Here is a 27,100-nt window from a genome sequence, read left to right on the forward strand (position 1 = left end):
AACTCGTCTTATAACACCTTTATAACACACCTTTATAACTCATCTTATAACACCTTTATAACACACCTTTATAACGCACCTTTATAACACACCTTTATAACTCATCTTATAACACACCTTTATAACTCATCTTATAACACACCTTTATAACTCACACTCAACTCTCAGCCACCCTCAACTCGCAAACAGCTTATAACACACCCTCACCTGTATAACCTATATCACCTGTCTCACCTGTATCACCTGTCTCACCTGTCTGAACTTGGTCTATTATCTCTGGTGTCTCCCTCCCAGAGATGTCAATTCTGACCTCTTCTTCTCTCTCCAGGTATGCCATCACAGTGTGGTATTTTGATGCTGATGAACGAGCCAGGGCTAAAGAGAAATACCTAACAGGTAAACCTTTTACTATGAGGATATCACTGTATGTACCGTAAAACTTTAATTAATTGCCCAGGCGTTTATTTACTTCAGTGACTGAACACAACAGGCGCTTATTTAGAGACAGGCTTCTATTTGAGCCAGGCGCTTATTTAGAGACAGGCTTCTATTTGAGCCAGGCGCTTATTTAGAGACAGGCTTCTATTTGAGCCAGGCACTTATTTAGAGACAGGCTTCTATTTGAGCCAGGCGCTTATTTAGAGACAGGCTTCTATTTGAGCCAGGCGCTTATTTAGAGACAGGCTTCTATTTGAGCCAGGCTTCTATTTCCTTAATGCACACAGCTTTTTCTCAGTAAAATGTTGAAAAGACTACCACACTGTTTATTGTTACCAGTATAAACATTATAATAACACATCTATCACAGATCAGGCTTACAAAGACTAGGCTGTCTGTCATACCTGTCTGAATTTGATTTTGTGTTTTCTTTTTGGTGGCGCCATGGCTAGCAACGAAGACAGAATTTTTTTTACAAATGTTTTTAATGCACATGACTGTGGAAATATAATAGTTGTGTCCATGGTAACCTGGTAAAATTTTTATTTAGACCCGGTGTTTATTTGAAACAGCTGTTTATTGCTGAAATGTGTGCCGATGCCCAGCTTTTAAAACGGACAGGCGGCTGTTTGAGACTCTGCTTTTAATTCAAGTTGTATGTTAAACACCTTTCCACAAACCTGGGAGAATCATCTCACTGTCAGTCTCTACTCTGTCTGACTCTCTGTGTGTCTCTCTGTGTGTCTGTGTCTCTGTGTGTGTCTGTCTCTCTGTGTGTGTCTGTCTCTCTGTGTGTGTCCAGGAGCTGGAGAGAAAGGAGTAAAGGTGGAACTGAACAAACCATCAGACCCCAGCTAGTGGGAGAGGAGGAGAGAAGCGGAGAGGGGGTAGAAGGGAAGAGAGAGGGGAGAGGAGACACCCCATCTACCAGCCAAGACCCCCCACCTCCCACCATGAAGTGCTATGCCCTGAGAGAGAGAGAGAGGCCTAAACCAAGAGAGAGAGAGGGTGTGTGTGCGTATGTGACAGAATGACAGACAGAGAGAGAGAGGGAGAGAGAGGGGGAGAAAGAGAGAGGGAGAGAGAGAGAGAGGGAGAGGGAGGGAGGGAGAGAGAGAGAGAGAGAGAGAGAGGGTGTGTGTGCGTATGTGACAGAACGACAGACAGAGAGAGAGGGAGACAGGGAGGGAGAGAGGGGGGGAGAGAGAAAGAGAGAGAGAGAGGGAGAGAGGGAGAGAGAGAGAGAGAGAGAGAGAGAGAGAGGGTGTGTGGAAGATGATTTCTTGTTCTTTACGTTTTCTGGAGCTCTACGGGTGGACTGATTCCTCAACTGACCTTGAACGTCATGACGTCACAGTACTGCAAGGAGAGACTGTCCCTTCTTTGCTTGTGGCCCAAAGAGGACCCTATTTCATACGTAGTGCACTAGTGACCAAAATACATGCTCAATGGAGAATGTCCATTGAACTAGCTTTTTATTCCAGGACTAAGCTATGGGCCCTGGTCAAATGTAGTGCACTATGTAGGGGAAACGGTTCCATTTGGGACAAAGTCTGTGGCTTTTTGGTGAAGACAATGCTGAGACAAAAGAAGCTGACATTTAGAGAACGCTTTGAGCTTCAGGAACCAACCGATCCCCTGAGAGACTGTCATTCTGTTGTCTTTTACCATGTTCTGGTGTTGAGCTTCAGGAACCAACCGATCCCCTGAGAGACTGTCATTCTGTTGTCTTTTACCATGTCTGGTGTTGAGCTTCAGGAACCAACAGATCCCCTGAGAGACTGTCATTCTGTTGTCTTTTACCATGTTCTGGTTTTGTGGTTGATTCCTTAAAGGTACAGAGTCCATACTGACGAACTCTGAGTTAACCGTATTGCGAGTGCGTCTCGGTAGCAAGGCTTCTAATTGGGACAGCTAACTTAGTTTTAAAAGGTTTAAGCAGAAGGTTCATTCAGAGTTCGTAAGTATGGACCCACAGTGTTTTGCATACACTTGTTGTGTTGATGCTGTTTACATGGAATAAGCTGTTTTAAGCTTTTTGTTTAATGAGCTTGTGGAGGTTTTTTAATAAAATGAGGAGAGGTCTCAATTAAAATAGTTTTTGATTAACATGAGAGATTTCAATTAAAAATGTTTTTGATAACATGAGGAAAGATCTCATTTTTATAGGTTTTTGATAACAAGAAGAGATCTCATTTTTAATGGTTTTTGATAACGTGAGGAGAGATTTCAATTAAAAATGTTTTTGATAACATGAGGAGAGATCTCATTTTTAAAGGTTTTTGATTAACATGAGGAGAGATCTCAATAAAAAAATAATTCTGACAGTATTTAGTTTTTTTTGTATACATGTTTTATGTCGTCTTCAGTCACTGTGCTGCACAGTGAAGTTCCTATCTCCCATGCTGCTTCTCTCGCTCTCTCCTTTTCTCGCTCTCTCCCTCGTCTTTCGCTCTCCCTCTTCTCTCACTTTCTCCCTCTTCTCTCGCTCTCTCACTCTCTCCCTCTTCTCTCGCTCTCGCCCTCTTCTCTCGCCCTCGTCTCTCTCTCTCCCTCGTCTCTCGCTCTCCCTCTTCTCTCACTCTCTCCTTTTCTCGCTCTCTCCCTCATCTCTCTCCCTCTTCTCTCGCTCTCTCCTTTTCTCGCTCTCTCCCTCTTCTCTCGCTCTCTCACTCTCTCCCTTGTCTCTCGCTCTCCCTCGTCTCTCGCTCTCCCTCTTCTCTCGCTCTCTCCTTTTCTCGCTCTCTCCCTCATCTCTTGCTCTCCCTCTTCTCTCGCTGTAGAGGTTAATTAAGTAATTTTGCTACCTAAGGATAGTAAAGCCCCCTTTACTGGCTCAAATAGCCCACCAATCAGCCTGTTACCAACCCTTAGTAAACTTTTTTGTGGGAAAAATTGTGTTTGACCATAAACAATGCTATTTTACAGCAAACAAATTGACAGACTTTCAGCACGCTTATAGAGAAGGACATTCAACAAGCACAGCACTTACACAAATTACTTCAGTGCAGCTTTTTTTTAACCTTTATTTAACTCTGCAAGTCAGTTAAGAACAAATTCTTATTTACAAGGACGGCCTACCCCAGCCAAACCCTAACCCCGCTGCGCTGTTATACAGCCTAGAATCGAACCAGGATCTGTAGTGACGCATCTAGCACTGAGATGCAGTGCCTTAGACCGCTGCGCCACTCAGGAGCCCCTTTTGACATTATCGATCATAGTCTGCTGCTGGAAAAACATATATGTTATGGCTTTACACCCCCTGCTATAATGTGGATAAAGAGTTATATATCTAACAGAACACAGAGGGTGTTCTTTAATGGAAGCCTCTCCAACAGAATCCTGGTAGAATCAGGAATTCCCCAGGGCAGCTGTCTAGGCCCCTTTCCTTTTTTTTCCATCTTTACTAATGACGTGCCACTGGCCTTGAGTAGAGCCAAAGTAGAGCCAGCTACTACAGCGACTGAAATGACTACAACACTTAACAAAGAGCTGCAGTTAGTTTCAGAATGGGTTGCAAGGAATAAGTTAGTCCTAAATATTTCTAAAACTAAAAGCATTGTATTTGGACAAATAATTCACTAAACCCTAAACCTCAACTAAATCTTGTATTAAATAATGTGGAAATTGAGCAAGTTGAGGTGACTAAACTGCTTGGAGTAACCCTGGATTATAAACTGTCATGGTCAAAACATATTGATACAACAGTAGCTAAAATGGGGAGAAGTATGTCTATAATAAAGCACTGCTCTACCTTCTTAACAACACTATCAACAAGGCAGGTCCTACAGGCCCTAGTTTCTACCTTCTTAACAACACTATCAACAAGGCAGGTCCTACAGGCCCTAGTTTCTACCTTCTTAACAACACTATCAACAAATCAGGTCCTACAGGCCCTAGTTTCTACCTTCTTAACAGCACTAACAACAAGGCAGGTCCTTCAGGCCCTAGTTTCTACCTTCTTAACAGCACTATCAACAAGGCAGGTCCTACAGGCCCTAGTTTCTACCTTCTTAACAGCACTATCAACAAGGCAGGTCCTACAGGCATTAGTTTCTACCTTCTTAACAACACTATCAACAAGGCAGGTCTTCCAGGCCCTAGTTTCTACCTTCTTAACAACACTATCAACAAGGTAGGCCCTAGTTACTACCTTCTTAACAGCACTAACAACAAGGCAGGTCCTACAGGCCCTAGTTTTGTCGCACCTTGACTACTGTTCAGTCGTGTGGTCAGATGCCACAAAAAGGGACTTAGGAAAATTGCAATTGGCTCAGAACAGGGCAGCACGGCTGGCCCTTGGATGTACACAGAGAGCTAATATTAATAATATGCATGTCAATCTCTGAAAGTGGAGGAGAGATTGACTTCATCACTAGTTGTATTTATGAGAGGTATTGACATGTTGAATGCACTGAGCTGTCTGTTTGAACTACTGGCGCACAGCTGAGACACCCATGCATACCCCACAAGACATGCCAACAGAGGTCTCTTCACAGTCCCCAAGTCCAGAACAGACTATGGGAGGTGCACAGTACTACATAGAGCCATGACTACATGGAACTCTATTCCACATCAAGTAACTGCAGCAGTAGAATCAGATTTTAAAAAAAGATAAAAATACCCCAGGAAGAGTAGCTGCTGCCTTGGCAGGAACTAATGGGGATCCATAATAAACCCCAGGAAGAGTAGCTGCTGCCTTGGCAGGAACTAATGGGGATCCTTAATAAATACAATTACAAATGTGAAGCCATTTTGAGTTCCAGAGACGTACAGTACAGTCAAGTAGTGTAAACAGATGTTAAAATAAGCACTTTAATATTATACAATACATTTGACATCATATTACTCAACAAAAACAATATTTTTATGAAGCACATTTTTGTCAAAAGTGCATGTTCTGTCCATATCTCATTTCTAGTATAGTTAATACATGTTCTGTCTATATCTCATTTCTAGTATAGTTAATACAATACATGGTCTATCCGTATCTCATTTCTAGTATAGTTAATACATGTTCTGTCCATATCTCATTTCTAGTATAGTTAATACAATACATGGTCTATCCATATCTCATTTCTAGTATAGTTAATACATGGTCTATCCATATCTCATTTCTAGTATAGTTAATACAATACATGGTCTATCCATATCTCATTTCTAGTATAGTTAATACTATACTAGAGCTCAAGAATGGTCTTGGACATGGTCTGTCCATATCTCATTTCTAGTATAGTTAATACATGTTCTGTCCATATCTCATTTCTAGTATAGTTAATACAGTATAATTATAAGGGCACAGGACGATACCCAGATGCAGACACGGGAGGCAGATGGTTGGAATCTCTGATATTTATTATGATCCAAGGGGCAGGCAAGAGAATGGTCTTGGACAGGCTAAAGATCATAAACAAGGTCAGAGTCCAGGAGGTACAGAGTGGCAGGCAGACTCGAGGTCAGGGCAGCCAGTATGGTCAGGCAGGTGGGTTCAGAGTCAAGGTAGGCAAGGGTCAAAACCGGGAGGACTAGTAAAAACAGTGAAAAGGCAGGAAAACAGTAAACCACGCTGGTTGACTTGACAAAACGAACTGGCAACAGACAAACAGGGAACACAGGAATAAATACCCTAGGACTAATGAGGAAACAGATGACACCTGGAGGTAGGTGGAGAAAATCACAAAGACAGGTGAAACAGATCAGAGCGTGACAGCACCCCCCTCTCTAGGGATGCCACCTGGCATCCTACCTGGGCACATACCTGGCTGACTGGGGTGTCGGCGGTGAAAATCAGCGATGAGGCCCGGGTCCAGGGTGTCTTTAGCGGGAACCCAAGACCTCTAATCCGGACCATAACACTACCAGTCAACCAGGTACTGGAAACCACTGCCCTGTGGTCAAACCCTCAGGAGGCATCTCACCGTGTATGCTCGCTGGCCATCGATGATACGGGGGGAGGGATGGGCCTAGAAATAGAAGACAAAGGGCTGTGAGATGGGCTTAATCCTGGACACATGAAAAGTAGGGTGAACATGGAGGGTACGGGATAACAGCAGGCGGACAGCAGTGGAACTAAGGACTCTAGAAATAGGGAAAAGACCAATGAAATGGGGGCGAATGTTTGCCGGATTCCACCCGGAGGGGCAGGTCCAGAGTGGCCAACCATACCCTCTGCCCGATACGATAGCGCGGAGCCGGAGTCCGGTGGTGATCCGCTTGTCGACGATACCTGGAGATGGACTTGAGAAGAGCCAACAGAGCTCTTTTCCAGGTACGCCGACAGTGGCAGACGAACATCTGGGCTGAAGGTATGTTGACCTCAACTTCTTGCTCTGGGAAGAGCGGGGGCTGATACCCCATGGAGCATTCTAAAGGGAATAGTCCAGTAGCCAAGCAGGGGAGAGTGTTCCTGGCATATTCCACCCAGACCAGTTGCTGACTCCAGGTGGTGGAGTTACTGGCAACCAGACACCGGAGTGCCGTCTCCATATCTTGATTGGCTCGCTCCGACTGGCCGTTGGATTGAGGACAGGTTGGCAGAACGCCCTGCAGAATCGGGACGAAAACGGAGGACCCCGATCCGAGACAATGTCGACTGGGAGTCCATGGATTCGGAGGACGTGCTGCATCATGAGCTGGGCCGTCTCCTTGGCTGAAGGTAACTTGGGGAGAGGGATGAAATGGGCGGCCTTGGAGAACCGATCTACCACCATCAGGATGGTGGTGTTGCCATCTGACGGAGGAAGCCCAGTGACAAAATCCAGGGAAATATGAGACTAGGGGCGATGAGGAACAGGGAGTGGCTGAAAGAGGTCAGACGCATGCATGGTGTAGCTTGTTTTTTATGTAGCTTGTTTTTTTATGTAGCTTGTTTTTTATGTAGCTTGTTTTTTATGTAGCTTGTTTTTTATGTAGCTTGTTTGTCATGTAGCTTGTTTTTTATGTAGCTTGTTCTTTTATGTAGCTTGTTTTTTTATGTAGCTTGTTTTTTATGTAGCTTGTTTTTGGTCTAATTTCTCATTTACAATCTGTAGAAACTATGAGAATAGAAAGGTTCTGAACTTTTGTGAAACATCACAGCACAGTGGAAAGATATATGGGAGCTAGAAATCAAAACTGGATGGTCTTCAGAGATAGATGGTTGCAGGCTTGCGCAGGCGTGCAGTAGCCCGAGACTGCCGTTCAGCTCCCCCGGGACTGCAGCTTATAGTGGAGAAGAATATCAGCCCATGGAGAGAGGCGCGAGATTCAACTTCACTCAACTTTCTGGTGTATTCCCTGTTAGTTAACACTATTAATGTTTCTCTTTACTGTGGCAATTGTGATGGAATCAATTGCATTATTAGCCACTTTCAATGCAACATACCGAAGAAGAAAAAAAACTATGCAAGAGATTTTGTTGTAGGCAGAACGCATTGGAGTATAATTCTGTTGTGTATAACCAATCAGAGCTGCAGTAGGCCTACATGCAAATAGACCATTGCCATATATGGATCTGTGCCATTTACAGATCCATATATGGGGCGGCAGGTAGCTTATGTGGGGTGGCAGGTAGCCTGGTGGTTAAAGCGTTGGGCCAGTAACCGAAAGGTTGCTAGATCGAATCCCCGAGCTGACAAGGTAAAAATCTGTCATTCTGCCCGTGAACAAGGCAGTTAACCCACTGTTCCTAGGCCATCATTGTAAATAAGAATTTGTTCTTAACTGACTTACCTAGTTAAATAAAAATGTACTTTGAACTGGACTGTGTTTACAGCATGAGTGGTCCTGAGTTGAGATGAGAGCTGCATGTAGCCATGGTGAACATTTTGTTGATATCCTTTGCTCGTTAGTGAGTTATTAGCCCAGGTTTAGATCATTTCTAGTCAGCAATAGGGGAGTGATTGCTTCCTACAACAGCACAAAACATGTACATTTCCAGACATCTTTGAAAAGCAAGTCAGGTAAGAAGCTTTTTTTTGTCTTAAAGGGGCAGGGTTGTATTTTGAAACAGGCTTGAATAAGCTAAGTAGCCAATAGGCAGAGGGTAGCATAATTTGTCTGATTTTCTGTAATAATGGTATGGGAATAAAAATGCATTTTATTTTGTAAAGTGGTTTCTTGCATCAAACACATTTTCAGTCACCTCCTTGACAAGTAGATAAACAGGTTAATGTCAAGCCCTGCATGTTTTTTTCCAAAAGTCTCATGGAATGTAGGCCTACATTGAACACCACACATTGGCTGCTGATGTAGGCTGAATGATAGACCAGCTATTACCATGTTAAAATTACCATGTTATGTGATGCATTTTCTCCATTGTTTTTGATGGTAGTCATTATGATCAAATAGTCACAGTAGCCTACTTGGCCACAGTTAAAACTGTCATTTAAAGTGGGTACAGCCTCAGTGTTCACAGTAAATGCTGGAAACAACGTTCAAGTTTGTGCTCAGCTGACCTGAAATTTGCTAAGTGATGGAAAACAATTCAAGGGAACATTGGTTGAGGGTAGCTGAAGGCTGGGACAAAAGCAAATGAAAGATAACTAATGTAAAATATACTGTCAGTAAAATGTATATAGTATGTAGAAGGCTAAGTATTGTTGTCCATTAGTTTAATCCAATTAGGGGATGGATGGTAGGATTAGGCGAAACAAATAAAGAAGGAAAATATATTGAATTAGTTTATTCCAATTAGGGGAGGGGTGGTAGGGGAGGGGGAAAATAAAAAGAAGGAAAATATATTTAATTAGTTTACTTCAATTAGGGGAGGGGTGGTAGGGTTAGGTGAAAATAATAAAGATCGAAAATATATTTAAAAAAATATATATTAAAAATAATATTACACATACTTCCAGAAAAATATATACGGGAGTGTGGAAATTATGCAGACATTTACATTGATAGAAGCCGCAATCTATCTGCAATATTAAAGCTGATCTACCCCCTAAAAATAACACCAGCTGGGTCACCCCCGTGGAGGAGTCCCAGGTCCCACACAGACAGGTCACACAGGCAGGCCCCAGAAGTGATTGTACATATACGACACAGCAGGGGTTCAAACTGTAAAACCCAGTTCCTACATTTTAATATAAAAATGTATTTTATCGAACAAAACTATGCTACATTTTATCTCTGAGACCCTCAGGATGACAAATCAGAGCAAGATTACTGAATGTAAGTACATTATTTACCTTCAGAGGTGAATGTATCAAACCAGTTTATGTGATAAAAGTTTTTTGTTGTTGTGCACTCTCCGCATGGGGGGGGGGGGGGGGGGGGGGGAACACCGATCACATAGAGGTTAATTAATTACATCTGGCTCCTCTTCGACATGACTCTGCGTCTCCTGTTCTTCTCTGACCCCAGTAAGATCCAGTCCCTCTTCTTTCTGGCTACCAGAGCCCACAGCGATGACTTCATCCAGTATAAGCCCAGAGGTGGAGTCTACCAGGTAATATAATAATAATAATAATATATAATTATAATAATAGTAATAATATATAATATAAATAAAAATAGTAATAATTATTAATTATATTAATAATAATATAAATAATAATAATATTAATACAAATAATAATAATGATACAAATAATTATAATACAAATAATTATAATATAAATAATAATAATAATATAAATAATATTACAAATAATAATAATAATACAAATAATTATAATATAAATAATAATAGTAGTAATAATAATAATATGAATAATAATAATAAATAATAATAATATAAATAATAATAATAATAACATCAATAATAATAGTAATACAAATAATAATAATACAAATAATAATAATATATATATATATATAATATCAATAATAATAATAATATCAATAATAATAAGAGTAACAATAATAATAATATAAATAATAATAATATTATATAATAATACAATATAATAATATAAATAATAATAATTTAAGTAATAATAATAGTACTTCATATAGTATAATATAAATAATAATAATAGTAATATTTATAATAATATTCTAATTATATGAATAATAATAATTTAAAAAATAATAATATAAATAATAATAATAATATAAATAATAATAATAGTACTTCATATAATATAAAATAAATAATAATAATAGTAATAATAATTATAATATATAATAATATTAATGCATAGAATATATAACAATAATAATAATATAACAGTATAATACACTGAGTATACAAAACATTAGGAACACCTGAATTTTGAGTTGCATCCTCTTTTGCCCTTAGAACAGCCTCAATTCACCAGGGCATGGACTCTACAAGGTGTCAAAAGCGTTCCACATGAATGCTGGCCCAAGTTGGCAACAATGCTTCCCACAGCAGCGTTGCAGTTCTTGACACACTCTAACACGGAGCGCCTAGCACCTACAACCATACCCCGTTCAAAGGCACTCAAATCTTTTTTCTTGCCAGGTAATATAATAATAATAATAATAATAATATACTAATATATAATTATAATAATAGAAAATAATAGTATATAATATAAATAATTATAAATGGCACACATACACAATCCAGGCCTCAATTGTCTCAATGCTTAAAAATCCTTCTTTACTTTAGATGTAATATAATGACTGTGATATGTGGTTGTTTATCCTACCTTAGTTGTAATGTAATGACTGTGATATGTGGTTGTCTATCCTACCTTAGTTGTAATGTAATGACTGTGATATGTGGTTGTCTATCCTACCTTAGTTGTAATGTAATGACTCTGATATGTGGTTGTCTATCCTACCTTAGTTGTAATGTAATGACTGTGATATGTGGTTGTCTATCCTACCTTAGTTGTAATGTAATGACTGTGATATGTGGTTGTCTATCCTACCTTAGTTGTAATGTAATGACTGTGATATGTGGTTGTTTATCCTACCTTCGTTGTAATGTAATGACTGTGATATGTGGTTGTCTATCCTACCTTAGTTGTAATGTAATGACTGTGATATGTGGTTGTCTATCCTACCTTAGTTGTAATGACTGTGATATGTGGTTGTCTATCCTACCTTAGTTGTAATGTAATGACTGTGATATGTGGTTGTCTATCCTACCTTAGTTGTAATATAATGACTGTGATATGTGGTTGTCTATCCTACCTTAGTTGTAATGTAATGACTGTGATATGTGGTTGTTTATCCTACCTTAGTTGTAATGTAATGACTGTGATATGTGGTTGTCTATCCTACCTTAGTTGTAATGTAATGACTGTGATATGTATCCAACTTTCTTCCTACATCCTGTTATTCCACCTCTTTTGGGGCTTTTGCTGCCACTGTGTTGTTAATGATCACGTGTGGCCATGGAGTTCATATCATATTTATCTTAGTATGTACTAGAAGTCACCTCTTCCCTTCAGTTTATCTTAGTATGTACTAGAAGTCACCTCTTCCCTTCAGTTTATCTTAGTATGTAATAGAAGTCACCTCTTCCCTTCAGTTTATCTTAGTATGTACTAGAAGTCACCTCTTCCCTTCAGTTTATCTTAGTATGTACTAGAAGTCACCTCTTCCCTTCAGTTTATCTTAGTATGTACTAGAAGTCACCTCTTCCCTTCAGTTTATCTTAGTATGTACTAGAAGTCACCTCTTCCCTTCAGTTTATCTTAGTATGTACTAGAAGTCACCTCTTCCCTTCAGTTTATCTTAGTATGTACTAGAAGTCACCTCTTCCCTTCAGTTTATCTTAGTATGTACTAGAAGTCACCTCTTCCCTTCAGTTTATCTTAGTATGTACTAGAAGTCACCTCTTCCCTTCAGTTTATCTTAGTATGTAATAGAAGTCACCTCTTCCCTCTTTCTCTCTATGCCTCCCCTCCCTCTATCCCTCCCTCCCCCTCTCTCTATCCCTCCCTCCTTCTCCTTCTCTCTCCCTCCCTCCCTCTTTCTATCCCTCCCTCCCTCCTCTCCCTACCCCCTCCCTCTCTCTAACCCTCCCTCCTTGCCATGATTTACAATAATTGTTTGTACAATGTCAAATTATAATAAATATTAAATGATTATGAGACTTTTGATGAATTTGACTGATAGACTCCAGCCTGCAGATGGCACCACTGCTCTGGGCTGACATAGTCAACTTTAACTGACTGATAGACTCCAGCCTGCAGATGGCACCACTGCTCTGGACTGACATAGTCAACTTTAACTGACTGATAGACTCCAGCCTGCAGATGGCAGCACTGCTCTGAGCTGACATAGTCAACAGGGAGCTGTTGTATCAGTTACTGTTGTCATCTGTGTGCAGCCAGTCCTCTGTGTTGGTCTGTCCTCTAACTGCAGGCTCTTCACAGTGGAGACATGTACTGTCATATTCCACATCAGGCTTGTTGCTAGGTGAAACAATAATACTCTATTTATCCAGACTTAACAGTTAACCATCTACTGCAGCTTTTCAAAGTATTCACAATCTGAACATTTCATACATTGTTAATGCCAATTCAACTGTATTGCTAATGCCAATTCAACTGTATTGTTAATGCCAATTACACATTTACATTTCAGTCATTTAGCAGACACTCTTATCCAGAGCAACTTACAGTAGAGTGCATACATTTTATTACATTTTTTTTAAAACACTGATCCCCCGTGGGAATCGAACTCACAACCCTGGCGTTGCAAGCGACATGCTCTACCAACTGAGCTACAGGGGACGTGTATTGTTAATACCAATTACAAATGTATTGTTAATACTAATTCCAACTGTATTGTTAATGCCAATTACAACTGTATTGTTAATACCAATTACAACTGTATTGTTAATACCAATTACAATTGTAGTGTTAATGCAAATTACATTTGTATTGTCAATGCCAATAACAGCTGTATTGTTAATGTCAATTACAACTGTATTGTTAATTACAATTACAATTCCAGACTAGTGTATGAATGTTGTACTTCTGTAAAGGACTGGTTGTCCGTTACACTTGATCCATTTTGCTGTTGATTCATTGCTCAGACATCATGCATAAATGTAGCAACAATATGCTGACTTAGTCTGTTTGGAGAGACATTTAGTTCTGACAATGAACCTTGGGAAAGAGCTGAATAGACAGATTCCTGTCTGACCACATGTATGGCCTGTATTCAGTGGTTTTCTTTACGAGTGGTTCTCAGAGTGCAGATTCCCAGCAGTGGCTATCACAGACTGTTGCTGGTAGGGTCTTGAAGACAGACAAAAACATCTTCAACCTATAGAATTAGAATGTGTTGCACCTATAGAATTAGAATGTGTTCCACCTATAGAATTAGAAAGTGTTCCACCTATAGAATTAGAATGTGTTCCACCTATAGAATTAGAAAGTGTTGCATCTATAGAATTAGAATGTGTTCCATCTATAGAATTAGAATGTGTTGCACCTATAGAATTAGAATGTGTTGCACCTATATAATTAGAATGTGTTCCACCTATAGAATTAGAATGTGTTGCACCTATATAATTAGAATGTGTTGCACCTATATAATTAGAATGTGTTGCACCTATAGAATTATAATGTGTTGCACCTATAGAATTATAATGTGTTCCACCTATAGAACTAGAATGTGTTGCACCTATAGAATTAGAATGTGTTGCACCTATAGAATTAGAATGTGTTCCACCTATAGAATTATAATGTGTTCCACCTATAGAACTAGAATGTGTTGCACCTATAGAATTAGAATGTGTTGCACCTATAGAATTAGAATGTGTTCCACCTATAGAATTAGAATGTGTTGCACCTATAGAATTATAATGTGTTGCACCTATAGAATTATGTGTTCCATCTATAGATTTAGAATGTGTTGCACCTATAGAACTAGAATGTGTTGCACCTATAAAATTAGAATGTGTTCCACCTATAGAATTAGAATGTGTTCCACCTATAGAATTAGAATGTGTTCCACCTATAGAATTAGAATGTGTTCCACCTATAGAATTAGAATGTGTTGCACATATAGAATTAGAAAGTGTTCCACCTATAGGATTAGAATGTGTTCCACCTATAGAATTAGAATGTGTTGCACCTATAGAATTAGAATGTGTTCCACCTATATAATTAGAATGTGTTGCACCTATAGAATTAGAATGTGTTCCACCTATAGAATTAGAATGTGTTGCACCTATAGAATTAGAATGTGTTGCACCTATATAATTAGAATGTGTTGCACCTATAGATTTAGAATGTGTTGCACCTATAGAATTAGAATGTGTTGCACCTATAGAATTAGAATGTGTTGCACCTATAGAACTAGAATGTGTTGCACCTATAGAATTAGAATGTGTTCCGTCTATAGAATTAGAATGTGTTCCACCTATAGAATTAGAATGTGTTCCATCTATAGAATTAGAATGTTCCACCACACTGTCCTAAAGCACAATCAAGGTGTTTTATAAAATAGTTTTTATTATGGAGACTCCAATGTGAGAGAGGATTGTAAAGACCACAACACATGTACAGTACATCTCCTCCCTCAGCAAAGATAACTAATACCTATGGACCATTTTAGCTGCTTGTGTTAAAAACATGAAAAGGAGACATTGAGAATATAAATGGATACATATTACATACAAGATTAGGAAATACCTGTATATGAATTATTGCATACGTCATGTTGGCTTCTAAACATGTTTTTAAAATAGTGGATTAAGATAATGCATATTCAGATGGGCTGTACACTGCAATTCAGCTCTTAGCTGCCAATGTTGTACACCTTGATTATAAACCTTTCTACATATTCATATTTGTTTGTATGTTATGTATAGACCATCATCTCAATACTTACTACCCTTAAGAAAATATGTTGAACTTTTTTACTTAAGACTTTATTTATCAAAATAGTAGAAAATAGAATGAATAAAGTCCATGATGATATTCACCCCCCTGTCTCGATCCGAGGCCCTCGGGTGTGAGGTCATCAGTGTAGGCGTGTGCAAAAAAAGAAACAGGGCCAACAGGAAGACTTTAAAAAAGAACTCCGGACCAATAGGAGCTCCTGTAAAAGTTCCGGACCAATCAGAGCTCTTAAATACGTTTCAGGGCCAATAGAGGGAGTCTTCAATAAGGGTTGAGCTCTTCTGGGGGCAGGGTTGTGCTGCTGCTGCAATCATAGCTGTCTGCTGTCAAACTGGGGACAAAGACAAAACAAACATTACATTCCTGGGCCCATATTCACAAAGTCTCACAGTAGGAGTTCTGTAAGATGAAAAAGATGGACAGGGGAGATCTGATCCTAGATCAGATCTGCTACTAATTGAGATGCGGTGTCAGTATGTATCTAGCTCTATTGGAAAGCCCGGTCCTTGCTTCTCCACTGGCATGTCACGGACCTCACTTCGATATTAAAACGTGTAATACCTGACAGCGGCATGTGTGTATTTGTGTTTACCTGGTTGTCTGTGTTTTTAATGTCCCTGGTGTGTGACTGTGTGATCACGCGCTCCATAGCCAATGTGAGTAAGACCTTTAAACATTCACAAGGCCACTTGACCAGAAGGATTGCCAGGATGTGTACTCAGAGCATGTGCTGATCAACTGGCTGACCGAGTCTGTAATACCAACATGTTTCAAGCAGACCACCATAGTCCCTGTGCCCAAGAACACTAAGGTAACCTGCCTAAATGACTACAGACCCGTAGCACTCACGTCTGTAGCCAGGAAGTGCTTTGAATGGCTGGTCATGGCTCACATCAACAGCATTATCCCAGAAACCCTAGACTCACTCTCAACGCTCTAACCACTAGGCTACCTGCCGCCCAACGCTCTAACCACTAGGCTACCTGCCACCCCAACGCTCTAACCACTAGGCTACCTGCCGCCCAACGCTCTAACCACTAGACTACCTGCCGCCCAACGCTCTAACCAGTTGGCTACCTGCCGCCCAATTCTCTAACCACTAGGCTACCTGCCGCCCAACGCTCTAACCACTAGGCTACCTGCCGCCCCAACGCTCTAACCACTAGGCTACCTGCCGCCCAACGCTCTAACCACTAGGCTACCTGCCGCCCAACGCTCTAACCACTAGGCTACCTGCCGCCCAACGCTCTAACCACTAGGCTACCTGCCGCCCAACGCTCTAACCACTGTAGGCTACAGTCCAAGCTATGTCTTCCAATGGTGCGACTGCTGTCGGCATCCAAAGATTATCCAACTTGAATAAAAGCTTGGAGGTAAGGATGACAGCAGTGGTGTAGTCTACGGCGATATGGATATCACTTATTATTGATATCTACATTTACGTCATTTAGCAGACGCTCTTATCCAGAGCGACTTACAAATCTACATAGTGCATTGATGTGAATCACACTGCTGCTCTCTCATTTAGCTATTTGCGCCTTACAGATTGTGGTTGTTGTGGATGGCTGTTTACAAATCTAAGTGTGTATTTGAACCCAATAATGGTTGAATTTAAGAAGTTTAAGCTGCCTATTAATCATTGTTTTTGAAACCAGTGGACAGACAGTGAAAAATGTGCTCTTGCAACAGATGCATATTGAGGATTCCAGCCTATGGAATAAAAGTGGGGTTTTTATTGCTCAATCTAATTCATGCTGATAATGTCACGCCCTGACCTGAGAGAGACGTTTTTCTCTGTTTAGTTAGGTCAGGGTGTGACATGGGGTGGGCATTCTATGTGTTTTGTTTCTATGTTTTGGCCAGGTATGGTTTCCAATCAGAGGCAGCTGTCTATCGTTGTCTCTGATTGGGAACCATACTTAGGCAACCCTTTTTCCCTCCTTGAGTTGTGGGGTCTTGTTTTTGTGTAGGTGCCTTTGAGCAGACACAGAATGTCACGTTTCTTTCTGTTTATCCTGTTTATTGTTTTGTTCGGTTTCACTTCTAAATAAAGGATGTGGAATTACCGGCACGCTGCGCCTTGACTTATTTATGACAGGGAGTTCGAGGACAGTGATCGTGACAGATAAAAATACATCCATAGGCCTAATGGACACATGATCAAACTCACACACTTCTGATAGACTTAAAGGGGCAATCTGTAGATAGTACATCCATGTTTGGACTAATATATTATATATATATACACACTACCAGTCCAAAGTTTTAGAACACCTACTCATTCAAGGATTTGTCTTTATTTTTACCATTTTCTACATTGTAGAATAATAGTGAAGACATCAAAACTATGAAATAACACAATCATGTTGTAACCAAAAAAGTGTTAAACAAATCCAAATATATTTAAAATTTTAGATTTTAGATTAGCCACCCTTTAAATTTGAGTTTATTTAGATGTTTTTTTATTTTGTTACTCTTATTTGACTTAAAACTGCATTGTTGGTTAACGAGTCATAAGTCAGCATTTCCTGGTCAGCTCTACACCTGTTGCATTCGGTGCATGTGACAAATAAAATTTGATTGATTGATTGATTGATTGTCTGTGTGTTGTTTATGTACCTGGTTTGTACATTCTGAGGGATGATGCTCCATACCAGGTCGTCATCGCTGTCATAACGTCGAGGGTTGTCAAAGAAATAGGCCCTGGACGAGAAGACGTGTCCTGGGAGTCCCGTCCCACTCTGGAGACAAAACAAAACCAGATATCAGTCCAACAACAAAACCAGATATCAGTCCAACAACAAAACCAGATATCAGTCCAATTCCTATGATACTAAACTCACACTTTGCCAGACACAAATCACACCTAGTATTAGACTAAAATCACACTAAATGAAGAATTTACATTGAACATGCTTTTTAGTCTAACTAGGCTTAATCTGTGTCCGGGAAACCAGCCCCTAGAGTCAGTGGATAGTACCAGGGTTGGGGTCAATTCCATTTCAGTAAGAAAACCTATTTCAATTCCACATTTTGTCTTATTGAAAAGCATTGAAGAACATTGGAATTAGAACTTCAGTGTACTTCCTGACTGGCATTTAACTGTAATTGACCCCAACCCTGGATAGTACAGTTCACAGTAAACCCTCTCCTGCCATTGTGCCCTTGAGCAAAGCAGTTGCAAGTGTAACAGTGTAGGTTCCGTCCCTCTCTTCGCCCCAACCTGGGCTCGAACCAGGGACCCTTGCACACATCAACAACTGACACCCACAAAGCATCGTTACCCATCGCGCCACAAAAGCCATGGCTCTTGCAACGCAAGGGGAAACCCTACTTCAAGTCTCAGAGCGAGTGACATCACTGATTGAAACGCTATTAGCGCGCACCACCGCTAACTAACTAGCCATTTCACATCGGTTACACTCACCCCCCCATTTGACCTCCTCCTTTTCCGCAGCAACCAATGATCCGGGTCACGGCACCAATGTAACAGTGTAGGTTCCGTCCCTCTCTTCGCCCCAACCTGGGCTCGAACCAGGGACCCTTGCACACATTAACCACTGACACCCACGAAGCATCGTTACCCATCGCGCCACAAAAGCCGCGGCTCTTGCAACGCAAGGGGAAACCCTACTTCAAGTCTCAGAGCGAGTGACGTCACTGATTGAAACGCTATTAGCGCGCACCACCGCTAACTAACTAGCCATTTCACATCGGTTACACAAGGAGATCAAGAAAATTGCTGTCCATCCAGGGGCCCTGCTCTGCTGCGATCCTGGTCCTCTCAACATTTGTTTGTTTATGTGTGTGTGTAGTGTGTGTACGTATTGGGAAAGACAGAAGACACGTTTCCGGTTTAACCAATGAACAGTAAAGTTGTATTGGGAAAGGGGAAACCTACTCAGTTGAACCATTACGTGTCTTCCACATTTAACCCAACGAGGATCTGCCTAATCAACATCCATGTCATCGGCACGCACGCACGCACGCACGCACACACACACACACACACACACATACACACACTCCTCACCTTGTCCTGGTTAGGCTGTCGGACCCTGAAGAAGTAAACGACCAGAGAGGTAGGCAGCAGCTCCCAGACAAACAGAATCACCCCAAACACAATGTACCCCGCGTCCCCCAGGGTCGACTGCAGGTCTGCCTGAGACACCACACAGACAGGATGTAATGTTAGAGTCTGAAGTAAAATATGCTCAGTATAAACACAGTCAACCACAACATCCTATATAAACTAAGGGCTTCCTCTATTCAGTCTGGATCGCTACAGATTCCGAGATAGAAATGTCAAGGTAAGGTGAGTCGACATATGCAGCGTTTAACATGAATTACATATGCAGCGTTTAACATGAATTACATATGCAGCGTTTAACATGAATTACATATGCAGCGTTTAACATGAATTACATATGCAGCGTTTAACATGTATTACATATGCAGCGTTTAACATGTATTACATATGCAGCGTTTAACATGAATTACATATGCAGCATTTAACATGAATTACATATGCAGTGTTTAACATGAATTGTCTCAGAATATAGGAGTGGTGATCTAGGACCAGTTTTCCCTTTTAGATCATAATGAATAGGATTATGGCCAGGGAAGACCTGATCCTAGACCAGCACTCCTGCTCAGAGAGGCTTTAAGACCTGATCCTAGACCAGCACTCCTACTCTGAGGGGCTTTAAGACCTGATCCAAGACCAGCACTCCTACTCTGAGAGGCTTTAAGACCTGATCGTAGACCAGCACTCCTACTCAGAGAGGCTTTAAGACCTGATCCTAGACCAGCACTCCTACTCAGAGAGGCTTTAAGACCTGATCCTAGACCAGCACTCCTACTCTGAGAGGCTTTAAGACCTGATCCTAGACCAGCACTCCTACTCAGAGAGGATTTAAGAACTGATCCTAGACCAGCATTCCTACTCTGAGAGGCTTTAAGACCTGATCCTAGACCAGCACTCCTACTCTGAGAGGCTTTAAGACGTTTGGTCTAGGTTGCTGAGTAAGGTAAAGGTGATGTGGTCCTTAACTAGCCTCTCAAACTTCACAATGACTGAAGGTGACAGTCATTTAGTTAAGTTTCCTTCACTTTATTGGGAACAGGAACAATGGTGGCCATCTTGAAGCATGTGGGGACAGCAGACTGGGATAGGGAGAGATGTTGAAGCATGTAGGGACAACAGACTGAGATAGGGAGAGATGTTGAAGCATGTGGAGACAACAGACTGGGATAGGGAGAGATGTTGAAGCATGTGGGGACAACAGACTGGGATAGGGAGAGATGTTGAAGTATGTAGGGGCAACAGACTGGGATAGGGAGAGATGTTGAAGCATGTAGGGGCAACAGACTGGGATAGGGAGAGATGTTGAAGCATGTGGGGACAACAGACTGGGATAGGGAGAGATGTTGAAGTATGTGGGGACAACAGACTGGGATAGGGAGAGATGTTGAAGCATGTGGGGACAACAGACTGGGATAGGGAGAGATGTTGAAGCATGTGGGGACAACAGACTGGGATAGGGAGAGATGATGAAGCATGTGGGGACAACAGACTGGGATAGGGAGAGATGTTTTTTAGCATGTGGGGGCAACAGACAGGGATAGGGAGAGATGTAATGTCTGTAAACACTCCAACCAGCTGGTCTGAGGACGAGGCTCAGGATGCCGTCTGGGCCGGCAGCGAGGGTTAACACGCTTAAATGTCTTAATCACCTCTTATCCAGAGCGACTTACAGGAGCAATTAGGGTTAAGTGCCTTGCTCAAGGACACATCAACAGATTTTTCATGTAGTCTGCTCAGGGATTCGAATCAACGTCCTTTCGGTTATAAACCACTAGGCCTCCTTCAACCTTGATTAGTGTAATTATATGTGTCGTGATAGGGGACTAACAAAAATGTGCACCCTTTTGGTCCCCTGGACCAGGAAAGACACATGTCGTACATTATTACCTGGTCAGATACATTGTACCAGTCGTAGTCGAAAGAGTTGATGCTCTTAATGTTGGTGAGGGCCAGAACCAGCAAGTTGTAACAGGCTCTGGATGTGTACAGCAGGGTAACCGTGACTCCTATAGCTGTCACCTGGCACAACGAGGTTCCCTGGGAAATAAAACACACAGTCTCAGATAGCAGTAGTTTTAGCTTTGTGTGGATCATAGAACCTGGTCCCAGATCTGTTTGTGCTGTCCTGACATCTTCCTGTGGTCCTCAACAAGTGGGCGAGACAGTACCAACGAATCTGGAACCCAGGTTAGCGAAGCTAGTACTCGTCAGTAACAAAATAACTACCCGACTTTGCCATTTGATTCTCGATGCTCATACAGCCGTTGCCTACAGCAGCACACTCAGCAGGGCACAGGGCAGGCACTCGTCATGGTGTAAGCAAGTGCACTCAGGAATCCCTCTCAATTCAATTCAATTCAAGGGGCTTTATTGGCATGGGAAACATGTTTACATTGCCAAAGCAAGTGAGGTAGATAATATACAAAAGTGAAATAAACAATAAACATGAACAGTAAACATTACACTCACAGAAGTTCCAAAAGAATAAAGACATTTCAAATGTCATATTATGTATATATACAGTGTTGTAACGATGTGCAAATAGTTAAAGTACAAAAGGGAAAATAAATAAGCATAAATATGGGTTGTATTTACAATGGTGTTTGTTCTACACTGGTTGCCCTTTTCTTGTGGCAACAGGTCACAAATCTTGTTGCTGTGATGGCACACTGTGTTTCACTGTATATAACGCTACACCCGCAATGATATCTGCTAACCATGTGTGTGTGACCAATAAAATTTGATTTGATTTGAAAATAGTATTTGAAATAAGTCTTTGAAAATACTATTTTGTTTTTACAGATACGTAACCGTTCAAATACTCAATAAAAGTACTTGTTTTGGGATGTGTATTTAGAAATACTCAAATACACACAAAACAAGTATTTTAAATACCAGATACTCAAATACACACAAAACGAGTATTTTAAATACAAGATATTCAAATCCACATGTATTTAAACCAAGGGTTGTTGTGTGTGTACATCTCTTACCTTGGACTCCAGGTAGATATTAGCCAGGGACATCTTTGCGATCTTGTAGAGGCAGAGGGAGAGGGAGATGGCGCACAGGACAAACAGCGTATCGTTGATGGCTACTCTGATCAGTACAATGGTCTGGGCCTCTGTGGTGCTCATCCTCACTAGCAGGGCACAGGTCAGGTTTACTACCAGGAAGATCATACTGATGGACAGAAAGAGGAGGTACAGGGGTAACCTGGGGGACAGGAAGTAAAATTGTTAGAGGTCAGAGGTCAAAGGTGAAGGACGGGTGTAGAGGTCACAATCAATCAATCAAATTGATTGATTGATAAATTCCTTTTGCATCAGCAGTTGTCACCAAATGCTTTACAGTAACCCAGCCTAAACTCCAAAGAGGAAGCAGAGCAGAAGACAGAGGACAGTGGGACTAGAGAGTATGTAACAGTAAGGTTCAGAAGACAGAGGACAGTGGGACTATAGAGTACGGAACAGTACAGTTCTACATTACCAAACAGCTCTGCATCAATATTGATACAGTACATGAACAAAAGTATGTGGACACCTGCCTGTCGAACATCTCATTCCAAAATTATGGGCATTAATATGGAGTTGGTCCCCCCTTTGCTGCTATAACAGCCTCCACTCTTCTGGGAAGGCTTTCCACTAGATGTTGGAACATTGCTGCTATAACAGCCTCCACTCTTCTGGGAAGACTTTCCACTAGATGTTGGAATATTGCTGCTATAACAGCCTCCACTCTTCTGGGAAGGCTTTCCACTAGATTGCTGCGGGGACTTGCTTCCATTAGTGCACAAGAGCATTAGGGCACTGACGTTGGGCAATTAGGCCTGGCTCGCAGTCAGCGTTCCAATTCTTACCAAAGGTGTTCGATAGGGTTGAGGTCAGGGCTCTGTGCAGGCCAGTCAAGTTCTTCCACACCAATCTCAACTAACCATTTCTGTATAGACCTTGCTTTGTGCACGGAGGCATTGTCATGCTGAAACAGGAAAGGGCCTTCCCCAAACTGTTGACACAGAATTGTCTAGAATGTCATTGTATGTTGTAGCGTTAAGATTTCGCTTCACTGGAACTAAGGGGCCCGAACCATGAAAAACAGCCCAAGACCATTATTCCTCCTCCACCAAACTTTACAGTTGGCACTTTGCATTGGGGCAGGTTGCGTTCTCCTGGCATCTGCCAAACCCAGATTTGTCTGTCGGACTGCCAGAGGGTGAAGCGTGATTCATCACTCAAGAGAACGCGTTTCCACTGCTCCAGAGTCCAATGGCGGTGTGCTTTACACCACCCCAGCCGACGCTTGGCATTGCACATGGTGATCTTAGGCTTGTGTACGGCAACTCGGCCATGGAAAACCATTTCATGAAGCTTCCAGAGGGAGTTTGGGACTCAGTAGTGAGTGTTGCAACCGAGGACAGACGATTTTTACAGGCTACGTACTTCAGTACTCAGCGTCCCGTTCTGTGAGCTTGTGTGGCCTACCACTTCGCGGCTGAGCCGTTGTTGCTCCTAGATGTTTCCACTTCACAAAGCAGCACTTACAGCTCTAGCAGGGCAGAAATTTGACAAACTGACTTGTTGGAAAGGTGGCATCCTATGATGGTGCCACGTTGAAAGTCACTGAGCTTTTCAGTAAGGCCATTCTACTGCCAATGTTTGTCTATGGAGATTGCATGGCTGTGTGCTCGATTTTATACACCTGTCAGCAACCGGTGTGGCTGAAATAGTCGAATCCAGTAATTTAGAGGGGGTGTCCACATACTTTAGCATATATAGTGTAGTTAGGATGGAACATTATTGTATGTTGAATGGTGCTTAGTGTTTATTAAATCGTACCTGTATTTCAGAAGCTCTGGTGCATATTTCGATTTTGCCTTGAACACAACCTGTAGAAAGACAAAATGTCCTTTAAACCTCCCATATATTCTACTGTATCACATGTTCTGTGTTTCTCTGCTGAAAGGGTTGAAAAAACAAGGCTTTCTCACTTCTGTTTTCTCTCTGTCCTAAAGACACCAAACGTTCCTTTGAAACCTCTGGGTTCAGAATAGCTAAGTTCAAAGAGGTAGAATGGCCGTAAGCTACAGTTGCTAGGCATCATAGTAGTACCAGTTGGCATCTGACTGACACCTGCTGGGTCCACTGACTGATACAAGTAACGCTTCTGTTGTAGGAGTGAAACATGTTACTGGTCTTCAAACTACCTCTCTTTCTCTCCCACCAAACGTCTCATCCCAACTCTCTTTCTCTCCCACCAAACGTCTCATCCCAACTCTCTTTTTCTCCCACCAAACATCTCATCCCAACTCTCTTTCTCTCCCACCAAACGTCTCATCCCAACTCTCTTTCTCTCCCACCAAACGTCTCATCCCAACTCTCTTTCTCTCTCACCAAACATCTCATCCCAACTCTCTTTCTCTCCCACCAAACATCTCATCCCAACTCTCTTTCTATCCCACCAAACATCTCATCCCAACTCTCTTTCTCTCCCACCAAACTTCTCCAGTCTGAGCAGGTCCTTTAGACACAGTAGGACTCCAGTCTGAGCAGGCGAGTACAATGACGAGTAGTAAAGTGTTCTGCAGTCTAATTCAGTTTATGGAGCGTTTCACAGGCCATGCTTTAAACAAATCCTAAACTAGACACAACTATGTTGCAGCTCTCTGCTTCGGCGTATATGTCTGACTGCTGTGCAAAATGGTGGCCTTCATCCCCTGACCTCTGACCCCTTACCTCTCAGAGAGGCATGAGCTGTGTTCAAATATGCATAGTAACGCACTAACCGTACTATTTGTGACGTAAAATGAGTATGTACTATATCGTATGCTTATTAGTCATAGTATGGATATAATTAGTATGCAAAAGTTCCCGGATGTCTTACTACATCTGCCAAAATGCGAAGTATACAAGCATTGGACACTATTTCCGTGCTTTTATGGCCCATAATACAATTCTTCAGAATTAGTTAACTCGCTAGCTATTTCACATGGACTACATTCACATGTGCTAACAGAGAAACTCAACTGTGCTAATCTCACCTGTGCTAACACAGACACTCACCTGTGCTAACACAGACACTCACCTGTACGAAATAGAGGTTCATGAGGCTGAGGGTGAAAAACTGAAGGCAGACAGGGCAACAGTAGAGCAGCCAGAAGGGGAATGGTCCCAGTGTGTTGGCTGTCACAAAGTTTCTGAAGTAAAAGGAGAAGAGGACGGCCCTCAACGCAGCCCACAGCAGACACAGGAAGAGAAACGCTGTCTGGTAGCTGAACCTCTTGTGTTTGTAGCGCAGCACCATCCACAGCTGTAGGTAGATGAAGAGGAATAGCAAGGAGTAGAAGACAGTGTAGACCACAGTGAGACCTAGCTTCACGTAAGGGGGTACGGCCGGGGTCAGGGTGGGGGGAGGGAGGGACTCGTTGGTACCCAGGGGAGACAGGAGGGATAGATCCCTCACCTGGGTCTCCATGACTGCTTGGCTTGGCTGGTTTTACCAGGGTTTTCCCTGGATCTCCTAGGTACAGTGGGGGCCTCTTCTTCTCTCCCTGGCTGGTTTTACCAGGGTTTTCCCTGGATCTCCTAGGTACAGTGGGGGCCTCTTCTTCTCTCCCTGGCTGGTTCTCACTGGTTGCCCCTGGATTCCTAGGCACAGTGGGGGCCTCTTCTTCTCTCCCTGGCTGGTTCTCACTTGGCTGCCCCTGGATCTCCTAGCCACAGTGAGGGCCTCTCCTTTCCTTTCCTTCTCTTCTTTCTTCCTCCTCTTCCTCTCCTTCGGTGCACTGTAGTGACTGTTCCTCCTCTCACGAGCTGTACTCTGTCTCTCTCTCTCTCTCTTTCAGCCTGGGCTACAGCATGACAACACAGACACAGCTCTCTCTCTCTTTCGCCTGACAGAGCAGGAGGCAGAGAGAGCGATTGCGCAGAGAGAAATGGTGTGAGTGAATGGGGGTGTCAGGCTCTAAAGAGGAAAGAAAAGAATGGAGGGCGAATGGAGAAGAGGAGAGGTGGAGGAGGGGGTATAAAGAATAACAAGCTAGACTTCCTGCAGCAGGGAGAGGAGAGCCGAGCCAGTGGCTGAACACTGAGGCACATGATCTGTGTTGAGAATGAGGTGTTTGTCAGGCGACAGGCTGGAGGCTGGGTCTGTGGGCAGGAAGCAACAGTTACTGTACAGTAGGTTGTGCTGGACTTTGAGCTTAGAGAGAGAAGAGAAGAGGGGAGAGAGGAAGAGGGCAATCCATTCCCTAGTTCATTACGCTATACGCTACGTACTCAGCTGACGCAGGCTACTGTACCTTTAACCCTGGACTGGAGCTTCCCACCACTAACCGACTGAACTCCCCTGGACTGGAGCTTCCCTCCACTAACCGACTGAACTCCCCTGGACTGGAGCTTCCCTCCACTAACCGACTGAACTCCCCTGGACTGGAGCTTCCCTCCACTAACTGACTGAAGTCCCCTGGGACTGGAGCTTCCCACCACTGACTGACTGAATTCCCCTGGGACTGGAACTTCCTGCCACTGACTGACTGAAGTCCCCTGGGACTGGAACTCCCTGCCACTGACTGACTGAAGTCCCCTGGGACTGGAACTTCCTGCCACTGACTGACTCAACTTCCCTGGAACTGGAGCTTCCTGCCACTGACTGACTGAACTCCCCTGGGACTGGAGCTTCCTGCGACTGACTGACTGAACTCCCCTGGGACTGGAGCTTCCTGCCACTGACTGACTGAACTCCCCTGGGACTGGAGCTGCCCAGCTCAGCTAGCTTCAACTCAGATCAGGGCTGCAAACCAAATGGCACTCTATTC

At 42.3% G+C, this 27,100-nt stretch overlaps 2 protein-coding genes across 4 annotated transcripts in view; one reads left to right on the forward strand and one right to left on the reverse strand.

Annotated features, from left to right (window-relative positions):
- The window catches only part of egln1a (egl-9 family hypoxia-inducible factor 1a), a 263,763-nt gene extending 260,995 nt beyond the window's left edge, over positions 1-2,768 (forward strand). For both annotated transcript variants that reach the window (XM_045702244.2, XM_045702243.2), the window contains 2 exons: positions 329-396; positions 1,241-2,768. In XM_045702244.2, coding sequence (XP_045558200.1) covers positions 329-396; positions 1,241-1,296 — 124 coding nt within the window. In that variant the 3' untranslated portion in view covers positions 1,297-2,768. The remainder of the gene's footprint in view (positions 1-328; positions 397-1,240) is intronic.
- Positions 2,769-14,789: 12,021 nt separating this feature from the next.
- gpr137ba (G protein-coupled receptor 137Ba) lies at positions 14,790-26,663 on the reverse strand. Of its 2 annotated transcripts, XM_014157882.3 has the most exons (8): positions 25,747-26,377; positions 25,369-25,593; positions 24,123-24,172; positions 22,281-22,503; positions 21,175-21,324; positions 19,234-19,362; positions 17,820-17,941; positions 14,790-15,531 (listed from the first exon to the last, which is right to left on the reverse strand). In XM_014157882.3, the coding sequence occupies exons 1-8, from the start codon at positions 25,756-25,758 to the stop codon at positions 15,462-15,464; spliced, it is 981 nt and encodes a 326-aa protein (XP_014013357.1). In that variant the 5' UTR covers positions 25,759-26,377; the 3' UTR covers positions 14,790-15,461. The 2 variants fall into 2 exon arrangements, with proteins under 2 accessions (XP_014013357.1, XP_014013355.1); XM_014157880.3 differs by having other exon boundaries at positions 25,369-26,663.
- Between the last annotated feature and the right edge of the window lie 437 nt (positions 26,664-27,100).

This window comes from Salmo salar, chromosome 19 (genome assembly GCF_965601325.2).
Source record: "Salmo salar chromosome 19, fSalSal1, whole genome shotgun sequence".
NCBI lineage: Eukaryota > Metazoa > Chordata > Actinopteri > Salmoniformes > Salmonidae > Salmo > Salmo salar.